The sequence below is a fragment of the Nyctereutes procyonoides genome, unplaced genomic scaffold (assembly GCF_905146905.1).
Source record: "Nyctereutes procyonoides isolate TBG_1078 unplaced genomic scaffold, NYPRO_anot_genome, whole genome shotgun sequence".
Taxonomy (NCBI): domain Eukaryota; kingdom Metazoa; phylum Chordata; class Mammalia; order Carnivora; family Canidae; genus Nyctereutes; species Nyctereutes procyonoides.
Genome location: NW_026575040.1, coordinates 16,444,482 through 16,463,338, shown reverse-complemented (window position 1 = coordinate 16,463,338; position 18,857 = coordinate 16,444,482). Strand labels below are relative to the sequence as shown.

At 45.8% G+C, this 18,857-nt stretch overlaps 1 protein-coding gene across 2 annotated transcripts in view; it reads right to left on the bottom strand.

Moving 5' to 3' along the window:
• The window catches only part of MYO1E (myosin IE), a 201,962-nt gene that overhangs the window by 17,126 nt on the left and 165,979 nt on the right, over window positions 1-18,857 (bottom strand). For both annotated transcript variants that reach the window (XM_055320041.1, XM_055320040.1), the window contains 7 exons: window positions 16,121-16,235; window positions 15,746-15,915; window positions 15,518-15,663; window positions 8,477-8,623; window positions 7,387-7,544; window positions 4,756-4,848; window positions 1,978-2,179 (listed from right to left, as the gene is read on the bottom strand). In XM_055320041.1, the coding sequence (XP_055176016.1) occupies window positions 1,978-2,179; window positions 4,756-4,848; window positions 7,387-7,544; window positions 8,477-8,623; window positions 15,518-15,663; window positions 15,746-15,915; window positions 16,121-16,235 (1,031 nt within the window). The remainder of the gene's footprint in view (window positions 1-1,977; window positions 2,180-4,755; window positions 4,849-7,386; window positions 7,545-8,476; window positions 8,624-15,517; window positions 15,664-15,745; window positions 15,916-16,120; window positions 16,236-18,857) is intronic.

Sequence of the window (18,857 nt, the reverse complement as noted above, 5' to 3'; positions counted from 1 at the left end):
CCTGCTTTGGGACATCACCCCGGGCCCAGAAAGGCTGTTTGATTATTTTCACTGTGTCTATCCATCTGAATAGCGTAGGTCTCGGTTATAGAGTAAAAATCCTATCTCCTCCTCAACAGCACCCTTTCAATTCACTTGTACACAGAACCTTTTTTGGCTTAATCAATTAGACACCAGATGCCTTCAGACGATTGGGTTTCAAAATGTGGTCCCTGGATCAGCAGCAGCAGCATCTGAGAACTTGGTAGAAATGTAAATTCTAGGGCACCGCTCTAGACCTACTGAATCAGAAACTCTGGAAGTGGTCCAGGAAGTTCTCCAGGTGATTCTGTGCACACTGAAGTCTGAGAAGCAGCACTGTCTTTGACCAAACCAATCAGGTAGGCCGTGATCGTTAGAGCTGGTGGGAGGTGCGAGTGTGGGGGTGGGTGGGGAGAGAGACCCAGTGAAGAGCAGAGACCCCTCGACAGACAGCCATCTGCACAAAACTGAGGTGCTTTCATATCTGAAGCCCAAATGAGGTGCGATTTACAAGACGGAAAGGCACCCCAGGAGAACGTGGTTAAGTTTGTAAGAGCTTTGTGGTCTTTAGAAGGGGGCTGACAAGGCAGGAAAATCGCCCTGCAAGGGGGCCAAGATGTGAGCCAGAGGAGCTGTTGTTTCTCTCCCAGCACGGCTCGATTTCATACACAAGTCCCCTGAGGATGCACAAAACTTCATCATTCTAGAGACACGGAGAGAATGGGAAATGGAGGTGGGCCCCAGGGAGGGGAAGAATGGGCTGCAGCAGGCCCATTCTGGAGTTCAGCAGGGGAAGGTGCTCCACTGCTGAGGATCATGAGGCTTGGACGGCTCCTTACAAGTCACTAGTTCAACCACCATGAGATAATGGCTGGACCACCGTCACCCCCACTGCCAACATCATCATCAGGCCTCGGCTGACCGAGTAGCCTCTTACATGCCCAGTTCCATGCCGGGTATCCTATGTATGTTATTTCGAGTCCTCCCAACAGCCCTGCCAGCCTGTTGGTATTACATCAGTGTGTGAATGAGAAGATGAAGCTCAGAGAGGGTAAGCAGCAGGTCCAATGTTAGATGGGTAACAGGGACTGAAACGAGATCCTCATCTTTATCTGATATTTGACAACATCCCTCCACAGTATTTCTGCCTGGTTATTTCCACCCACCTTTAACTGGATACCTCCAGGGACAAGGTGCTCCTTACATCCCAGCTCATCTTTGGGCTTCTAGGATGCTCTTTTGTTTACTGAAGCCAAAATCTACCACCTGGCAGTAGAATTCACTGACTTGTCTTAAAGCTGGACCGTTTTATGCCTGGTGATTCCACAGGACGTGTCCAACCCCGATCCACAAGGATGACTCTTTGAATACCAATATAGAGTTCCAGAAGTTTTTACTTCCTCCAGCTAAAAACCCGGGTTTCTTTTTTACCAGTCTCCACTTTCAGTTCTAGAAAGGCAGAGAGGCTCTCATTTGGAAGGCCTGAAGATCTGTATTCATAAAAACATCCATACCTCACAGAAGGCTGAGGTGTTCTCCTTAACGTTCCTAATGATTCTTTGAGCTACAGTGTTTATGCAACTGCAGTCAAGGACAGAGATCAAAACCCCAACATTAAAAAAATAATATAAACAAACAAACAAACAAACAAACCCAACATTCCTCAGCCATGCCAGCCAGCAAGACAGGTTACCGAGTAACTGAATCTCAGGGCTGAAGGGGACCCTCTTTGGAGGTTCAAAATAAGCCATCTCCAGAGAATGAGTCATGTGCTATCAACTGGCTGTACTTTTAGAAATGTCAACCAAGGGCCTCATGGTTTTGGGTTCTGGATCACAACATGCAGGTGGTAAAGCAACTTGAGAATCACGTAGAGACTACTCAGAGAAAGCCCTGGACCTTGCTGTGATCAAGAGGGAGGTCACCAGCCTCATCTGTCAGAGGTGGGACTCTTACCCGGCGGCACCCTGGTCTGGGACCTTAAGGAAATCCAAGCTCTCCGGAGTCTGTGATACTCGGTCTGAACCGGTGGACTGCTGTCGTGGCAAGGGCGGGCGGGCCATGGAGGTGGACAGACTTTTCTGATTTAACCTCTGATTTCCAGGAGCATGTGGATGTGGCACAAACTGGTTTTTGATGACTCCATTCTGATGGTATCCTAGAGAGAGGAAAAGGGGAGAAAACAACTCTTAAATGTTCTGAGCTGCCAAAAGGCTCTCCAAATTCCTTCCAGCTTTCAGCCAAGAGCAAGCCACTCAGCTTCTCTGGGCCCCTGTTTTCCCATCTGAAGATACAGAGGGCCTGACTGCAACTGTACGGTGAGGAACAGAGCTAATACACTGCGGGCGGCCTAGCAAGTGCCTGGAACAGAGCAGACACTCACACGTGCTTGTTGAATTTGACATTAGAATCACCAGATGTTCAGGGTTTCAGAGCCCACATGCAAGGAAAGGTAAGCTTGCAACGAGTTGGCAGGCGCATTCTTAGATCTAAGAAAAATTATGAGGTTATGATTCAGGAGGGCTGGCAGGCAGCTGTTTAAACAGTTAGACATCATTTCAAGGGGTCAGCCTTAGGTGTCCTCTGCAGGAGCCCGCTGTGGGAGGTAGAGGGAGCACTCCACACAGGCAAGGGGAAATGTGGTCACTGGTTGGATCAATCCGCAGAGGGCAAGTTCTCTTCGCCAAACAACTGTTCCTAGTCAGGATCACATTATCTGGTAAGTAATGGAATATGGCGATGCGCTCCAAACCACAGGCCCTGGCTGAATGGGGCATTATCATTCCATTGTGTGTATGATCTCTTCTCCTCCCTTATCTCTTCTCCCACCGACAGATCTGGGCAAGAATGCAGGAGAACAAGACCCCCCGAGGCACATTTTGGTGAACCTACCGTAAAACCGCTTCCAGTGGAATTAAGAAAAGCACTCTTTGGTACTGATGGGACAACCCCTCCTTTATAAGAGGGAGTAGTTGGTCAGTTTTGGCTCTGCCTCCATTAGCTCTGTTGACCTTGAGCAAGATATGGGACCCTCGGGTGTGTCAGTTGCATGAAGGAGATGAGGAGTGTGGTGAGCGCCTACTTGCTGCCAGGGTTGCCAAGGAGAAGGCCATACCAGAGAGGGTGAGCCCTAGGGCTGCAATAGTGGAAGTGGGAGGTTCATGGATGGGCCACTCCATGCTGCTCAGGACCCACTCACCCTTCATAAGTTCAGAAATTAATAATAAGCACTTAGAAACATTCAGTGCAGCTTCATAGACATTTTTCATGTCTTTTGAATCCAGCAAGAAATTTGGGCTTTTATATCTTGAATGCTTTTAAAATTCCATTCTTTGAGTAATTTTTATTACTTGCAAAATTATGGTTTGTGATGGGTTGAAAAAGAAAGAAATAAATTAAGAAATGAAAGAGAGAGAGAGAGAAAAAAAACCCACCAACCAACCTTGTTCCTTCACCACAAATAGTGTGAGAAAGGCTGATATAAGGGATTTGGGTCCAACGGCCTCATTTTATTGATGGAGAAACGGTCACGTAGAGAGGCTGGGAGCAGAGCTCAAGGTCAGGTATTTGGTCTAAGGCAACTTTGGCCAACCTAGCTGAGGCAAACGAGCTTTCCAGGTGGTCTGGCCAGGATCTTGCACAGGGGAGGGGTGGGGGGCCAGCAAATAAGTAGTAACACAATCCTACAGTGGTTCTATTAGGTTCCTTTGTGCTTGGATTTTCTTCAAGGGTGAGAGCAGAGGGGAGGAGAGAGAGCTCGGCCAGGCAGCATGGGGACTCCAAGAGAGATGAGAATTACTTTCTTACTTCTAGGCATGGGCGCTCATATTTTAGCATGCCAACGGTGAGATTCCAGAGCAGGAGACAAAAGAAATGCTTTTCACTGCTTACTTCAGACACAGCTACAGATAGGATTCCCTGGTTTGGGATGATTTGTGTTAAGTGTAGTCCTAAGATAACCCTCTCAGACCTAGACTCCTAAACTTATGACCACGAAATATTCTGGGGGCAGTTTTTTATTGGCTGAATTTTGTGAGTGATGGAAAAACATTTTGTGAATTTTGAGAGCACTCTTAAAGCACTAAATGGATTTTTACAGGCCAAAAGGCTCGCCTTTACTCAGGTTTGGATTTGACTGACCTGCATGCTATATTTTTATCATAAAAAATGTGAAATATGAAACGTAAGGTCTAAAAGAATGTTTGTATCAATTTTGTAATTCTTTTAATTACTTTAGTTTTTGGAGCTGTTGTCCTAGAGCCAATCTGACTGAAAGTAAAAGTTTTCTACTTGTTCATTAAGGAATTAACTAGTTGCAAAATATCACTGATATTTGGCTGGAGCAGAATGGTGGTGTCAGGGTTATAGCTGGCAAACTCCTGGCTCTGCAAAGGATGCATCCTACAGCCGAAAAGCTGATAATACTCTGGTTGCCAGGGACAAGGAGCACCTTTTTCTCTTACTAATGTAAGAAGCCTCTCCTAAGGGAGTAGTACTGCTAGGTAATGAAATCCAGATCGTTAACTCAGTCACAGTTCAGTCTCACTAGCTCATCCTTCTGCATTTCGGAGTCCCAAGCAGAGCCATTGTGTTGGTAGAGGTACATCTGGCACTGATGGCTCTTGGCTGGCTGATATGTGTGCATTCATTTGCTCATGGGTTTCTTCCCAAATACATTTTGCAAGTCATGGGTTGTGATTAGTGGTCCTGTTCTACGGCATATGCTCGGTTTACCTGGAGGCGGGGGTGCAGCTCTCATTGGGTAGTTGGCATTTTGCGTCCCACTGGGATAACCTCTGTTTTGAATTGTGTTTCTTCTGGTAGGACCTGAAATAAACAAGTGAGGCAGAGTTAAAATCAGTACCACAGGTTGGTTTTATGGCTTCTGATGGGCTTTTTTTTTTGCTGATAGAAAACTTCTGAGAAGTGTGGAATCGGGTTCCAGCAGGATCTGCAGGAGGTTGCAGTGGAGGAGGGATATTTGGAGGAAGTACTGTCGTGGTGGCTATTGGATGGGAGGGGCTGGAAAATATGTCCATAGACTCATGGTTTTGAATTATTAGAGAGGATGGCTTTAAAAAGAGATATTAACAATATTACAAAAGCGTTTCTATCTTTGCAGGCTTTTGGAAGAGATACAGGGGGCATTTTAATGTTTGCACTTGTGTTCTTCACACAGCACAGAAGCTGCGCACATGGGTGACGTGGGTGCTGTGCATCACAGTCAGTGGCATGAAGCACATTTCAGCACTCACTGCACCTCTGCTTAAGTCAAGAGCCTTTCATGCAAGAGCGTGCATTTTGCAGTCTCCCGATTAAACAAAGGCTGCAAGCAGACTGTGCCCTTGACACAGACACGAGGAGTTAGAAAACAAGCTGGTGCTACACGGAACATCGCTGTGGGCCAGAATTAGGGCTGGGACGGCAGGAACTCTGTGAGGCGGATGACGTCGCTGCAGAGGCATACATACTGGCAAAGGAAACAGATGACTAAGGCCTCAGGTAGGACATGAAGGAGGGTAGGATTAATCCAGCTGGAAGAGAGGTGCAGAGGGAATTCCTTGTAAAGAGAAGGGCTGAGGAATTAAGAGCAGAAAGTGACAATGTGTGAATCACACAAAACAAAGGAGGTGGGTCTGGTGGCCCGGGGGTCTAGGGGCAAGAGAAAGCAGCCTGACGGGGGTTTCCCACTCAGCAGCCAGATTCCTTCCCCCGCATGAAGATATAACAAAACACCGTATTAGACAACATTCCGTTCTGGGGCCTCCTGCACATTGTTCACACACACCCTGCTGGTTATCCCTGCTCTGAGCCCAGTGGACTGCTTCTCACTCGGGCCACGAGGCCTCTGCCTTCTAGTTGGGTTGGGCCAGCGGGAGGTACTGACAGGAGACCCGAGTGGGAGAGGACAGAGGGGTTGGGGTATCTCTTCCACCTGTTTCCCGCCTGTGTTTCAGCTCCACTCTTTCCTCCCTCTGCCCCTTGAGGCTTAGGGGTAATAATGGGGTCCTGCTGTTCTTTGTTGCTAGTTACCTAACCCAGCCCCCTCTATACTTAAAAGGCTCTTCCAAACACTGCCCTCTGTTTTCGGCAAGTACCAGTGGATACGGATACGCAGACTTACACAAACGTTTTCGGAGTGGCCGTTTGTCTGTGTTGTGTTAATGAGCTATAGTACCTGCCAGTGTGTACCTTCGCGGATAGATTTCATAAAGGCCTGTTTTATACCTAGCACACTCTTCTCTCACCATATATATAAAGTCTTTTTTTTTTTAAGATTTTTAAAAATTTATTTATTCATGAGAGACAGAGGCAGAGAGAGAGAGAGAGAGAGAGAGAGAGAGAGAGAGAGAGAGAGAGAATGGCAGAGACACAGGCAAAGGGAGAAGCAGGGTCCATGCAGGGAGCCTGATGCGGGATTTGATCCCCAGTCTCCAGGATCAAGCCCTGGGCGGAAGGCAGGTGCTAAACTGCTGAGCCCCCCGGGGATCCCTCTCTCACCATATACATGGCAAAGGTTTATAAGGATACCTACAGTTTCCGAAAACACAGTATATATGATTATGCTGTGCATTATAAATTTAATTTTACAAATGCCACTAATAAATAGAAAAGGAATCAAAGGTTCTTTGAAATAGAAAGGAATTAGAGCAGGGGAGGGGAGGGGGTTCTAGCGCTCACTCTCCGGTGTGGGTGGGAGCCACTGGCTTCCGGGCACAGTCACGTAGTGAAACCAGGCAGAGGGTTGGTGAGCATGGTCAGTTTCTTTTCATCGATAGAAAAGATAAGGTTTGGGCAGCCCCAGTGGCCCAGCAGTTTAGCGCCGCCTTCAGCCCAGGGCCTCCCTGATCCTGGAGACCTGGGATCGAGTCCCACCTCGGGCTTCCTGCATGGAGCCTGCTTCTCCCTCTGCCTGTGCCTCTGCCTCTCTCTCTGTGTCTCTCATGAATAAATAAACAAAATCTTTAAAAAATAATAAAAGAAAAAAAAGAAAAGATAAGGTTTGCATTGCTGACAAGATCTGACTGGCATGGATGGGCTGGAACTCTGAAGCCGACCAACAGAAATATTTCAAACACAACAAATTCTGTAATGCCAAGGATCCTATAAGGAACTATCAAGTCATTCAGAGAGGCGTAACCTGCCCATTTGCCTCGGTGTTAGGTCAGTTGGAAATGCTTCCGTCGGGGGTTGAGCCCCGCGTGGGGAAGCGCTGGTGGTCTACCCCACCGATCCGCCACCCGCCACCCAGTGATCCGGGCACCCACCACCCACGGTGAGCGCTGGTGAGCAGGGCGGGGAGGGCTGGGCAGGGAGAGCCGGGAAGCCAAGCAGCCGGCGGCCGCGGGGCCTGGGAACACTTACGGGAGTTCTTGGGCAGCCCCGGTCCGATGCTGACCTGCAGCACCTTGTTACTGGGCTTGAGGATGGCCAGGTCACCGAAGCCTTGGTGGAACTGCACTTGCCGGGAGCCCCCGGCACTCCAGGGACCCCAGTTCTCCTTTTTCAACTTGAGTTCAAGCCTGCGACAAGGACATTTGTTGGTAACGGGCAGGAGGGCACCAGGGAGGAACTGGTGCTCGCCCACCCCAGCATGGACTTCTGCTGCCGGGCAAGTGTGCTGTAGAAGGTGGCCATCCCGGAGCCTGGGAGCTGACGCGGGGCCCTGGGAGGGGGACAACATCCGTGGCCTTGGCACAGCGGCATGGTGAGCCCCTGACCAGGGGCAGGAGCCTCTGGGCCCGGCCCCTGAGAGGAGCCGGCTGGCGAGGGAGGACCCCCAAGACAGGTGCCAGTGTCATTCTACCAGGTGACCTCAGGAGCACCTGCCCAGGGGACAGAAGGAAGGGGACACTTTCCAGGTCACACCTACTGTGGAGTGTCCTGTGTCTCTCTGATTTCGCACAGTCTGTGTTTGTAGAGAATTGAGAGAAGCCAGACATGAGATAGCCCGCATCTCGCCGGCATAGAAAGTGGTTATTATTAAATTATAATTATAATTAAATTAAATTATAAATTATAATTAAATTCTGTTCAACACTAGCAACCAAAATCCACATAGAAGGGAAGGTTACTCACAGCTCCAAAACTACCCAGCCAGTTTTTATTGGTCATACTGCCTATATGCCTACATGACACAATTCCATATTCTGCTCTTCTGACTTATTTTCTTAGGCCGTAAGACCAAAAAAAATCTTCATTTTAAGTAGCTGTCCATATGACTTCACAGAAATGCAGAAGTGGCCTTTCAAGGTCTGTAACAGCCATCATGACTATCTTATGCAGGCCCTGGGACTGTCTGGGGGTAAGTGGAGGCAGGCAGGGCTGGGCTTCTCTGAAGCCACTGCAGCCAGTCAGATCCCTGCCACCTCACAGGCCTCCCCTCCTCTCAGTCTGAACCCCAGTGGGGAGATCAAGTTTGACTCAGAATTTTGGGCCTTAGGTCCCCACTTACGTGTTGCTAAATTTCAGAGGTAGTTGTTTCTGGGTTTTTTCCTCATAACGCTTTGCTAAGAGGCTCAAGAATTCAGTTTTGAAGACGGACTCAAGCAAACTGTCATACTCTTGCTCATGAAGAATGAAAATGTCATCCTGCATAGTACTGAAAAGAAATTGGGAAGATTTAATGAAAGTTGCACTTTTATATCCCATTTTTCACATCCTGTGAGATACTACTACATTTCTACAGTCTTTCTATAAGTGATCGTCTTTAAAACAAAACACAACAATGTATTACAGTAATAAAATTGCCGGAATCCATTTATAACCCACCAAAAGCATAGTCAAAATAAATCTCCCATGTGACTTTTTAAAATTGGGAATTTAAGGATAATTTAGTCCATATTAAAAAAATAACTCACTTTTCAAATTCAACTTCTACATTCTTAAGACCCTAAAAATCCAAACATTACAAATAGAATGTGGCTGGAAATGAACGATCCCACCTAAGTGCCAAGTTAGTAGAATTTACAATATACTTGTAGCTGTTATAATATATGCTAACTTGAAGAATTGCAGCTCACTTATCAACAGGGAAGCCACCATCCTGGGCTTTGTATGTACTTATTAGGAATCTTTGGGTATTCAGGGCTCTGCTTAAACTGTGTGCTACATGCTGCTGAAAGTGCAAACACAGAAAATTGGCTACAGAGATGTTGTACAAGGCAGGTGGACCAACAGAAAGCAAGCGGAAGCTTCACCGTCAAGCTGATGAACTTCTCGGGGCAGGGAAAGAACACAGCGTTGCGGAAACTGTGTGTTTGGCTAGGGTAGGGCTGGTGACAAACTTGGGGCTGGAGGGAAGGGCATGTGAGGAGCCACAAAAACAACGGAAGAGGCTAAGGCAAACCCAGTCCTGGGAGAAATGCCTCGTGGAACAGTAGAGGGGACTGATTAGACTCAGTTCCATGTCCAGGCCCAGCTAGACTTCATGGAAACAACACACATATAATTGAGGCTTCTTATTCCCTATTTGATGTACAGCTCAGTTGAAGGAGGCCACCAATCCCAAAGGCTTCATAATATACACACTTACAACTATCTCCAAGCACCACCATCAAATATGGACAACAACCCTCTGAAGAATGACATTTCATTAGGGATGGTGTTTTTCCAGGTATGAAAAACAAAGTAAACCTGCTTCAATGAGTTGGCCACAGTAACATTTTAATCCCCCCCCAAGTGCAGGAAATGCCAACAGCATGGCTTTTTTTTTTTTAAGATTTTATTTATTTATTCCTGAGAGACACAAAGAGAGAGGCAGAGACAGGCAGAGGGAGAAGCAGGAATCTGATGTGGGACTCAATCCCAGGACCCCCGGAACACGACCTGAGCCAAAGGCAGACGTTCAATCACTGAGCCTCCCAGGTGCCCCACGAGTTTGTTTTCAAACTTCCCTACATCACAACTAGTTTTCTGTATACTCTTGTTATAGTTGGGATATAGGTTTTTCTGTCACAATGAAGACGCTGGCAACTGGTGGTTTAAACAACACTGAGTTTTTATCTCTTGTTACTCCATAGCATGTGTAAAAGCAATTCAGGGCCGACATGACCATGCTACGCTGGCTGGGAGCCAGGCATCCATGGAGTCCTTTTACACATGTGACCAGGAAGTTGTACAAGTCACTTCTGCTCACACCCCATTGGCCAGTGTCCTGTCCCATGGTTACTCCTACCTTGCAAGGAAGCCTGGGAAATGCAGTCTTTGGGCAAGCCATCAACCTCTTTGCATGGAAAGGACACAGTTGGTCCTGTAGGACAACTCACAGTGTCTACTACACCTCCTTGTTCATAACCTTTTCCAAATTAGGAATTGGAATATTTTCTTAAAAGTCCAAGAAGGTACCTCAGAGGGTATAGCCACAAAGCTATTATCAGCTTCCTATTTCTAGGCAGATGAAAACTCTGGAACTGTCTCAATCACTTCAATTGTAGTAAGTCAGAACTCTGAACAAAGGTACTTACATAAAAGATATTTGGAATTAATGAAATAACATCCGAGCATCCCAGCATCCTAACCCAGGGGTAAGAAGACTGTTGCATGACAAAGAAAGTGCATGCAACAGGGAGAGAGTAAAACAAGAAGCCCCACTTTTCGGTGTGTGGAGTGAGGAACGAAACTCTTGTTTTAGTTGCTCGATGCAGAGTGCTCTGGGGCAGGTCTGGATGTGTCTGTTTGTCTGGCTGTACTTGAGGCGGGACAGTGCTTATCCAACAGGGCTGAATGAACCCAACACAAGTAACCTTCAGTAGTTTAATGTACTGAGATTTATTAGGAGTTTCATTACCATAAAGAAGAAAAGCAAGCAGGCCAAATCTTTAGGGTCAATTATCAGCAGGAGTCTGGAAATGAGAAAGTGTCTGGACACTTTGACTTCACCCATCAAATTCAAAATCCCCTCCCCTCCGGTGACCCAGGCACGGGAGTCAGTGAAACCGTCTTCAGCCAGGCCTCTTTCCTCAGCCCACGCTCCAGGGTCTGAACACAAAGCTTTTACATTTATTTATTCTAAAAACTCAGACTTATCTTTGGACCTCACCCCTGTCTTATTCATATGCTCAAGCTCCAATTCCTTACAGATGTTTGATGTAGTACCCCGTGTTGAAAGATTCTTTACTAGTCCTTGGGTTTGGCTCTCCACTCAAATTTTATCCCCTCATCTTTGTGGCTTATTGTTGTACTGCTGACAACACTAGAAAAATCTTGTTTCACTCCCTTAACCAATGTCTTTTTCACAAAAAGGTTAGTTACAAAATACTGAGTAAAGACTTAGAGTCTTTTTTTTTTTTCTCCTTAAGCTGAAAGGGCAATTTCTTAGGCCAGCCCTGCCTTTATTTAAACCTTTTTAAAATGTTTTCCTAATTATGAAATATGCTCCTGTTAGCAAACTGGAAAGGACAGTGGTGGTTAAAGAAGAAAATAAACCTTACCCAGAAGTCTACCATTTAGAGAAACCAGGGGCACCAGTTTGGGTCCTACTTGATTTCTCTGAGAGTGTAGACATGTGCTGTGCCAGGTCTAAATAAGGGCCTCCTTGGGAAGGAGGTGAGAAGGCTCATTCCCACCTGTATCCTGTGTGGCACATGTCTACTTAGGTGTCTGCTCCCCTTTCCAGAATGAGAGGGAGCTCCCTGTGGTGGTGACTATGTTCTGAGTCACCTTCAAACCTCAGAGCTGAACAGAAAGCAGGTGGTCAGTCCAAAAATGTTGGGCTTGCAGCTTCCCAAAGCTCAAAGGTCCCTTCAGGTAAAGATTTCAGTAACGCTTCAGGACAGCCAAGTAGTAGTGAAGTAGGTTGTTCTTATTGCCAAGTTTAGGCAATTAGGCAGTGAAACATTCTGGGCAGGTAGGAGACTAGATGGTACCAATCTCATGACCTACAATGCGAGAGCAAAGAACACAGGCTCTCTCACCTATGGCCACTGCTCCAGCAAACTGAGTTTCTCAAACAGGAGTGAAGCTAGCTCACTACTTGGTTAAGAAGCAGCTTTTGAAGGATCTTTCAAAAACTAATGGTCATCAGCCTTCGTGAGCAGACACTCCAAGCCCCGGAAATCCAACATCTCAACTACTTGTTGGTATGGCATCTCCTGATATTCTTGCCAACTCCCCCATAAAGGCAGAAATGCAGGCATTGGTGTTTGATTGAAGTTGCATTCAGATAGGATTTTCCCTTTTCAAATTATTCTAGAGCTCCTTTGAGAAACTGTAGTCTTCCTATCATCCTGAGCTATTGGGCCTATCCTATACTTTTATTGTTAACTAAATTTTTAAGAAAAAGTTCAACGACAATTGAAAAGATTTTATTTATTTAAGGGAGAGAGACAGAGAGTATGTGTGTGTGTGTGTGTGAGAGAGAGAGAGAGCACGAGCAAGGGGAAGAGCAGAGGGAGAGAGAGAAGCAGACACCCACTAAGCAGGGAACTCAACTCAGGACTTGATACCAGGACTCTGGGATCATGACCTGAGCCAAAGGTAGCAACTTAACCCACTGAGCCACGTAGGTACCCTGAAATTTCAATGATAATTTGGTTAGATATATTTCAATCTATTTCTATAAAGGTAGAAACTTCTAAAACTATGTCTACTAGGAGGATTAGGAAAAACTTTTACTATGGAAAATCTCAAATATTTTTTAAAAGTAGAACAGCAGAATGAACCTCCACTCGTTGGGAGGTTTTAACAATTATCAATCTACAGACAATCATATTTGTCTATACTCCTACTACCCCATTTCCACACACAAACTCGTTATGTAAGAGCAAAGTATAAATATTATTTCATCCTTAGATGTTTTTTATTGTGTATCAAAGAAAGGCAAAGCCTCTTTATTTTATTTATTTTTTTAAAGCCTCTTTACTTTTTTTAAGATTTTATTTTTAAGTAATCTCTACACCCAACGTGGGACTCAAACATACAACCCCAAGATCGAGAGTAGCATGTTCTACCAACTGAGCCAGTCAGGTGCCCCAGACAAAGCCTCTTTCGACAAAAATAACCACCATACCATGATCACACCTAAAGAAAGCAGCACTAAATCCTTCATATTAAAATAGTCATGCTCTCATTTCCCAAAATGGCAGTTGGTTGTTTTCACATGGTTGGTTGGTGTGATCGGGAGCTGTGAGCCCATTCAGTTTTCACAGTGGTTGTAAGAGTTAGAGGTGGTCCAGAAGCCCGAGCTTGCAGGCACTGTGATGGTCTTCACTAGAAGAAGCCACTGGGTGATCATTCCAGCCAGTAGTCAAGCACTAAGCCTCAGTTTTCAGCAAACATATACACGATGCAACTTTTTCCCTGAATTACCAGACAAATATTAGAATCCTTCTCTATGCCAGTACTGAAATATTTTGAGAAGACACACACACACACACACACACACACACACACATTTGGTGGTCTGGTACCACAATCAATTTCTACTCTGGGTTTGATTCTGCGCATACCATCACCCATCTGGTTACATTCTTCACTTGGTTTAGATTACTGGCCTAACCCAGTGGATGAAGGAAACGAGGGAGCGGCATTAAATTCTGTGAGTGTGAGGCTCAGTAACTATAACATGCACAGATCACAAGTTACAATGACTCAGACTCTTTTCTTTCCAGAGAGAGCCAGAACAACTTTTAGCCTAAGTACCTCCTTTGATTACATCGTCTCGTAGGAAAGGCCATAAGGGAGCAAATGTCCAGACCATGAATACTCAAGAGGAAGCAAGAGGAAGGTGGTTTTACCAAGAGACACTGTATCCCCAGAGGCTGTGAGAGAAGACAAGACAAAAGGAAAAGATTTGAGTGGGGATATCCCACACCTTGATAAATCGCAAAGACTAGACAAAAAAGATAGCATCAGAGTGGCTGATACAAATGCAGACATAGGATTATTTATGATCAAGCACTGCTTGAGTGGTCTGAAGGTTACACACAGGCCTGGGCATTAATAACACGGGAAGAATAATAACCACTCTCAGAGCAATGAGCACATATGCCCGGGAGCTACGATTCCCTGGCACTCAGCCACAGCTTCCTGTCAAGAGTACGCAGCGTGTTTCGGCTAACCCCGCTTAGCTCAGGTATAGCTGGTCCCCATGCAAGAAAAAAGGAAGCTTTCGGTTGGGTTCCTGGGAACAAGGGCAGCCTCGGAACCCGGCTAGCCAGGAAGTGTGGCCAGCACCTGCCCAGCTCCGGTTGTGACCCAGATGGTGAGCTGAATGCTCAGGAAGACTTCCTGAAACGTGACAGGGCCTAGAGCTCTTCCTTGAAATCCAGGGCATGGGCATTGAGGCCCATCTGAGGTGAGGCTACGAAAAGGCTGCGGATGGACTCATCTGCTTACAAGTTTTACCACATCCTCAGCTGAAATGTTTTAAACACTTAACCTCACAGTACCACCTGGCCCTTTATCAGGAAAACTGGGAACAGAGAGAATCAGAAACCACAGGGACACAGGCAAGAATGGACACAACTCACAATCTGTTTTGGATTAGACACTGGAGCCAGGATTCCCGGCCTGGTAGGTCGGACGCCTGAGCACACAAAACCCTGGCTTTTTCCTGAGAGCAGCAGTTTTGTCTTCCATGTGGAATAAGAGTTGAGAGGTGTTCCAATTCCAGAAAGACATGTTCATAAGCGACCAGAACATCACTAGCTACCTTTGAGACAACGGCGGCCTGCAGCTTGCCCCGATAGAAGCAACAATCTCCTCAGAAGGATCCAGGGATGCAACTAACTCAGCGGGAAGCTACTGAGCTCAACAGGGCCTTTCTTCCTCTTTCCTCAGCCTTCTGTGGACTGGGAGGATTTCCTCTCATCAGAGGGAAATTAGTCTGGAAGATCTGAGCATGGGAGGATTTAGGAAGTCTCCTCACACATACAAGCCCCTCTGCCAAAAGAAAGCCAGAGTGTTGACAGGAAGAGGCAGGGCCGCTGCCTGTGAACTTGGGGTTGAAGGGAGCATTTGGCAATGACTCCAGGGCTACAAATTATGGGGACCATTTGTACTCTCTCCATGCACGAATAGGCCAAAAGGAACTTAAGGCGTCCAAAGAAACCTCCCCCTCAGCACAATCCATGGTCACCACAAACTAAAAAGCAATACTGATGAGCGAATAGCTACCTCTGCTTGGGCCTTTGCTGGTGAAATGGGTCAGGTCTTCGACATGGGTGAGGTGGGCTTGGGGGTCAGGACTGTGGGACAGGACAGGACCCCAGTCAGAGCCGGTATACTCAGTTTCAAATAACAGGTTTTCCCCTCACACTTTATGAGAATAAGGGATCCCAGCACCCCCTTGACTAGTGGAGCTGACCAGGAGGCCACTGCTTGGAATCTCACTCCTGAGACCTATGAAGGTCTATGAAGCAGAAGCGTGGTTCTCTTCACCATGATTTTGACAACTGGGGAAGCCAGCCAGGCCTTTATCCAGCCTGCGTTTGGAAGGGCGGATGGTGATGACGAGGAGAGTCGGGCAGCCCCGCCTCCGACACTTGTCACGCACCTGAGGGACACAGACAAGATTCTCTCCATCTCGATTCTCCGCTTCAGCACCTCCTTCACCAGGCCTTTGTCTGGGCCCTGTTTGACCTTCTCTCGTCCAATTAAGTACAAGCACTTTGGAGTAAGAAGCAAGTCTCGCTTTACACCCTGTAAGGAGAGGGGCTGTAAGAAGGTGCATAGACGTGTCAAAGTGCAACTGTCTCCACGGTGCGCCGTGCCCAGTGTGTACCTTGAACCTCCTGTCATACTTGGTCACCGTGTCTGCAAAATCGATCTTCTCCCTCTTCCCCACAAACTGCTGGAGTTCCGGGTGCTCTTCCATCCCGATATAATCCCCAATGAAGTTCCTGTTAATACTGTTTCTCCTTCTCTCCTTCTTGTTCAACAGGAGGTCTGAGGCTAGGATAACCGGAAGGATAGAGAAGACAGGAAGGTCAGGTACCCCAAAAAGAGGAGGGAAAGTATGTGGGAATACACAGAGAAACGCATGCAAGCTTTTTAACATGTGACATTATATGCAGAGTAGGGTGAACTGTCACTTCATCCACGCTCAAAATTATTCTCGAGATTTGTTAAATGCATGAAACAAAAACAACCAAAATACCTTCTTCTCTCATTTGCACGTATTTCTTCCGGGCCACAAACTTTCTCCATGATTTCTGTATCACCCGAGCATACCCATCATACTTCCTCTCTCTCATTTCTTCTAGAAGAAATAGCTGTGAATGTAAAGAAGGCAAATGTGAGCCAATACCTAAGACCCGGACATCATTTTCTTTGGTTATTTCAAGACATTCAGTTTTTAGTCAAAGACATAACATGGGAAGCAGCTTCTCAGACTCATGAACAAATGTGAAAACATGATTCCTGGGGCATATTGTTTATAATCACTAGAACGTCCTTATCTCTCTGTTTTCTTCCTTTAATAAAAAACATAATGGGAAATAGCTGTATCTGAGCGTCAGTTGGACCCTGATAATGTCTGCCTGCCTTGCTCATAATCTGTGCAAATCAAATGAATGATTCACCATTTATCCACTGGTTCCCTGCCTCGATCCCAAGAGGATATTAGCTAGCTAGATGAAACGAGTTGGAGGAGGCTGTTGTTTACTGCTGCATGTCGCCTCTTAACAGGGTTTCCAGCTTCTGTAGGAGCAGAGCTTGTGCTGCTGTGGAAAGAGGGCTGCCCTACTTTCAGTTCCGTAAAACCATAGACGTCCTGCTGCACAGATTCTCCAAGGACTCATTGGGCCAGAGGATAATAACCAGAGCAATTGGAGCTGGACTTAAGATGTGCAATTAACAGACGTGGGTTCACCAAGAGGGACTCAGACTGTTTTGTTTAAGGGTCCATATCAGACACTGGCAGGTCTTGAGACCCAGGCCATTTTGATAGTCCTGACCGCTCCGCCCAACTCAATGGAGCTCTGAAAGAATGAAGATGATAGCAAATAGCTGTCACGTGCCAAGTGCCCGCAATGGCTCAAGAATCATTCTAGAATACATTATTTCATTCAGCACATCAGCAACACACAGGCCACATATTCCTGTTATCTCCATTTCACAGATGAGAAGATTGGAACTAGGGTTGGGTGGGTCCAGAAAGTGAACTAAGGTCTTCCAGGCCCTGCCAGGCTCTTCTCACTTTGACACACAAATCTTTCTCTGTCAATCTGCATTTGATCAACTCATGAAACGGTGGGAAACTTTCTCGTCCACCTAGGAAGTGGTTTTCGTGTCTGTCTAGGAAACAAAATAAAATGTACTAATAAAAACAAGTAAAGATGATGACAAGTCAGTGCAGAAATGTTTCAGAAGTAAACAAGTGAATTTGGTTTGAAGGAAGCCAGGCTTGATCTGTTGTCTCTGTTTATCTGGGTCTGTTCTCAGAAGCCACATCTGTCCCTTCCTGTCACTCAACTCCTGCTTCTCACAGCCCCAGCTGTGCAAAAACATCTCAAATTCAAAAGGGAAGGGGCTGCTTCATTCTGCAACCTTCAGTGCCATACACAACAGGCTCAAGGACCGTATTTCTAAAACCAAGAGGAATACATGGTTTCACATTTGGACAGAATGTTTCAAATCTCAGCCCTGCGGTTGCCTGTTTGAAGAATATTCGTTGGTCTTTCTTATCTTGTGTGTTGGGTTTCTGAGTAAGCCTTGTTTTCCTTGTTCCCAGAACTATTTTGGGAGTGTCACAGAAAATACACTTGTGACTCAGAAAGCAGGAGGCAACCAATTCCCAACTTCCTATAGATTATCAAAGATTAGCTGAGGTTCAGCTTTTTTTCCCAAAAGCCATGGGGGTTCAAAATCAGGGGGGTTCAAGACCAAAAGGAAGAGAAAGAGAGAAAGGAAAAAAAAATCTAGATCATAGACACATGTAACAAGCAAACACAAACCTTTTGGTGTCTGATGTCTAAAGTGGGTTCTTAAAACAAATGGGTTATTTTGTGTAGTCAGCACATTTACCATAAAAGTCAAGACAAAGTCACAATGTAGATTTTTTAAAAGCCAGTTTTTGTAAAAGTATTTGCAGTGTCAGGGCTCGATGTGGACGGAGAAATGATGGGGAGGGGAGAGTGTATGTGAAGGCACGTGCACGTGTTTGCATGCGTGCATGTGTAAAAAGATGGGGAAAAGGAAAATCAAGTAATGGTAATAAAACATTTGGGAGGAAGACAAGGAAAAGCAAAACCCAAAATAAACCTTGGTTTTGGAAGTAAAACCCCACAGCTCAACTAAATCAGAAAAAAAAAAAAAGTATGAAAAATATTGAGGCTGTTCTAATTATATGTGAAAATCAGGCAAGACAAAAAAGTAAAAACGGGTATAAAACAACAGAGGAGTTCTGCATTGTACTGATAAATCACTCCATCCCATTTTAGAAAGAACAGGAACTGCTCTGTGGGTTGCTTAATGGTGTATGACACAACATTTTCATTTTATATTTGGAAATGAAATTGCTGTGAAGCTACAAATAACTCCAAGTGGAAAATGCTACCACAAACTTTTCATAAACGGGTTCTATTGATGTGTGCCACTTATTTATTTAATAATTTTTATGGTTCTTAAAGCCATTCAGTGACAGCCATTAACAGTTGTAGGTCTCAGGCTGATCCTCGGAGGCAGAACAGTGGCCGAGGGGCCCATTCTAGAGGAGAGAACTCACTGCAAGACCAGGATTTGCCTCAAGTTCAAGTGTTTCCACTATCACCCACGCTGTCAGTTCTCATGTTATTTCCCCTTGATCTGATGACTAATTTTGCTAAGTGCACCATAGACTCTTGAAATGGAGTCTTGTGATTGTTCAAGGAACCTCAGAAAATGATGATGCAGAA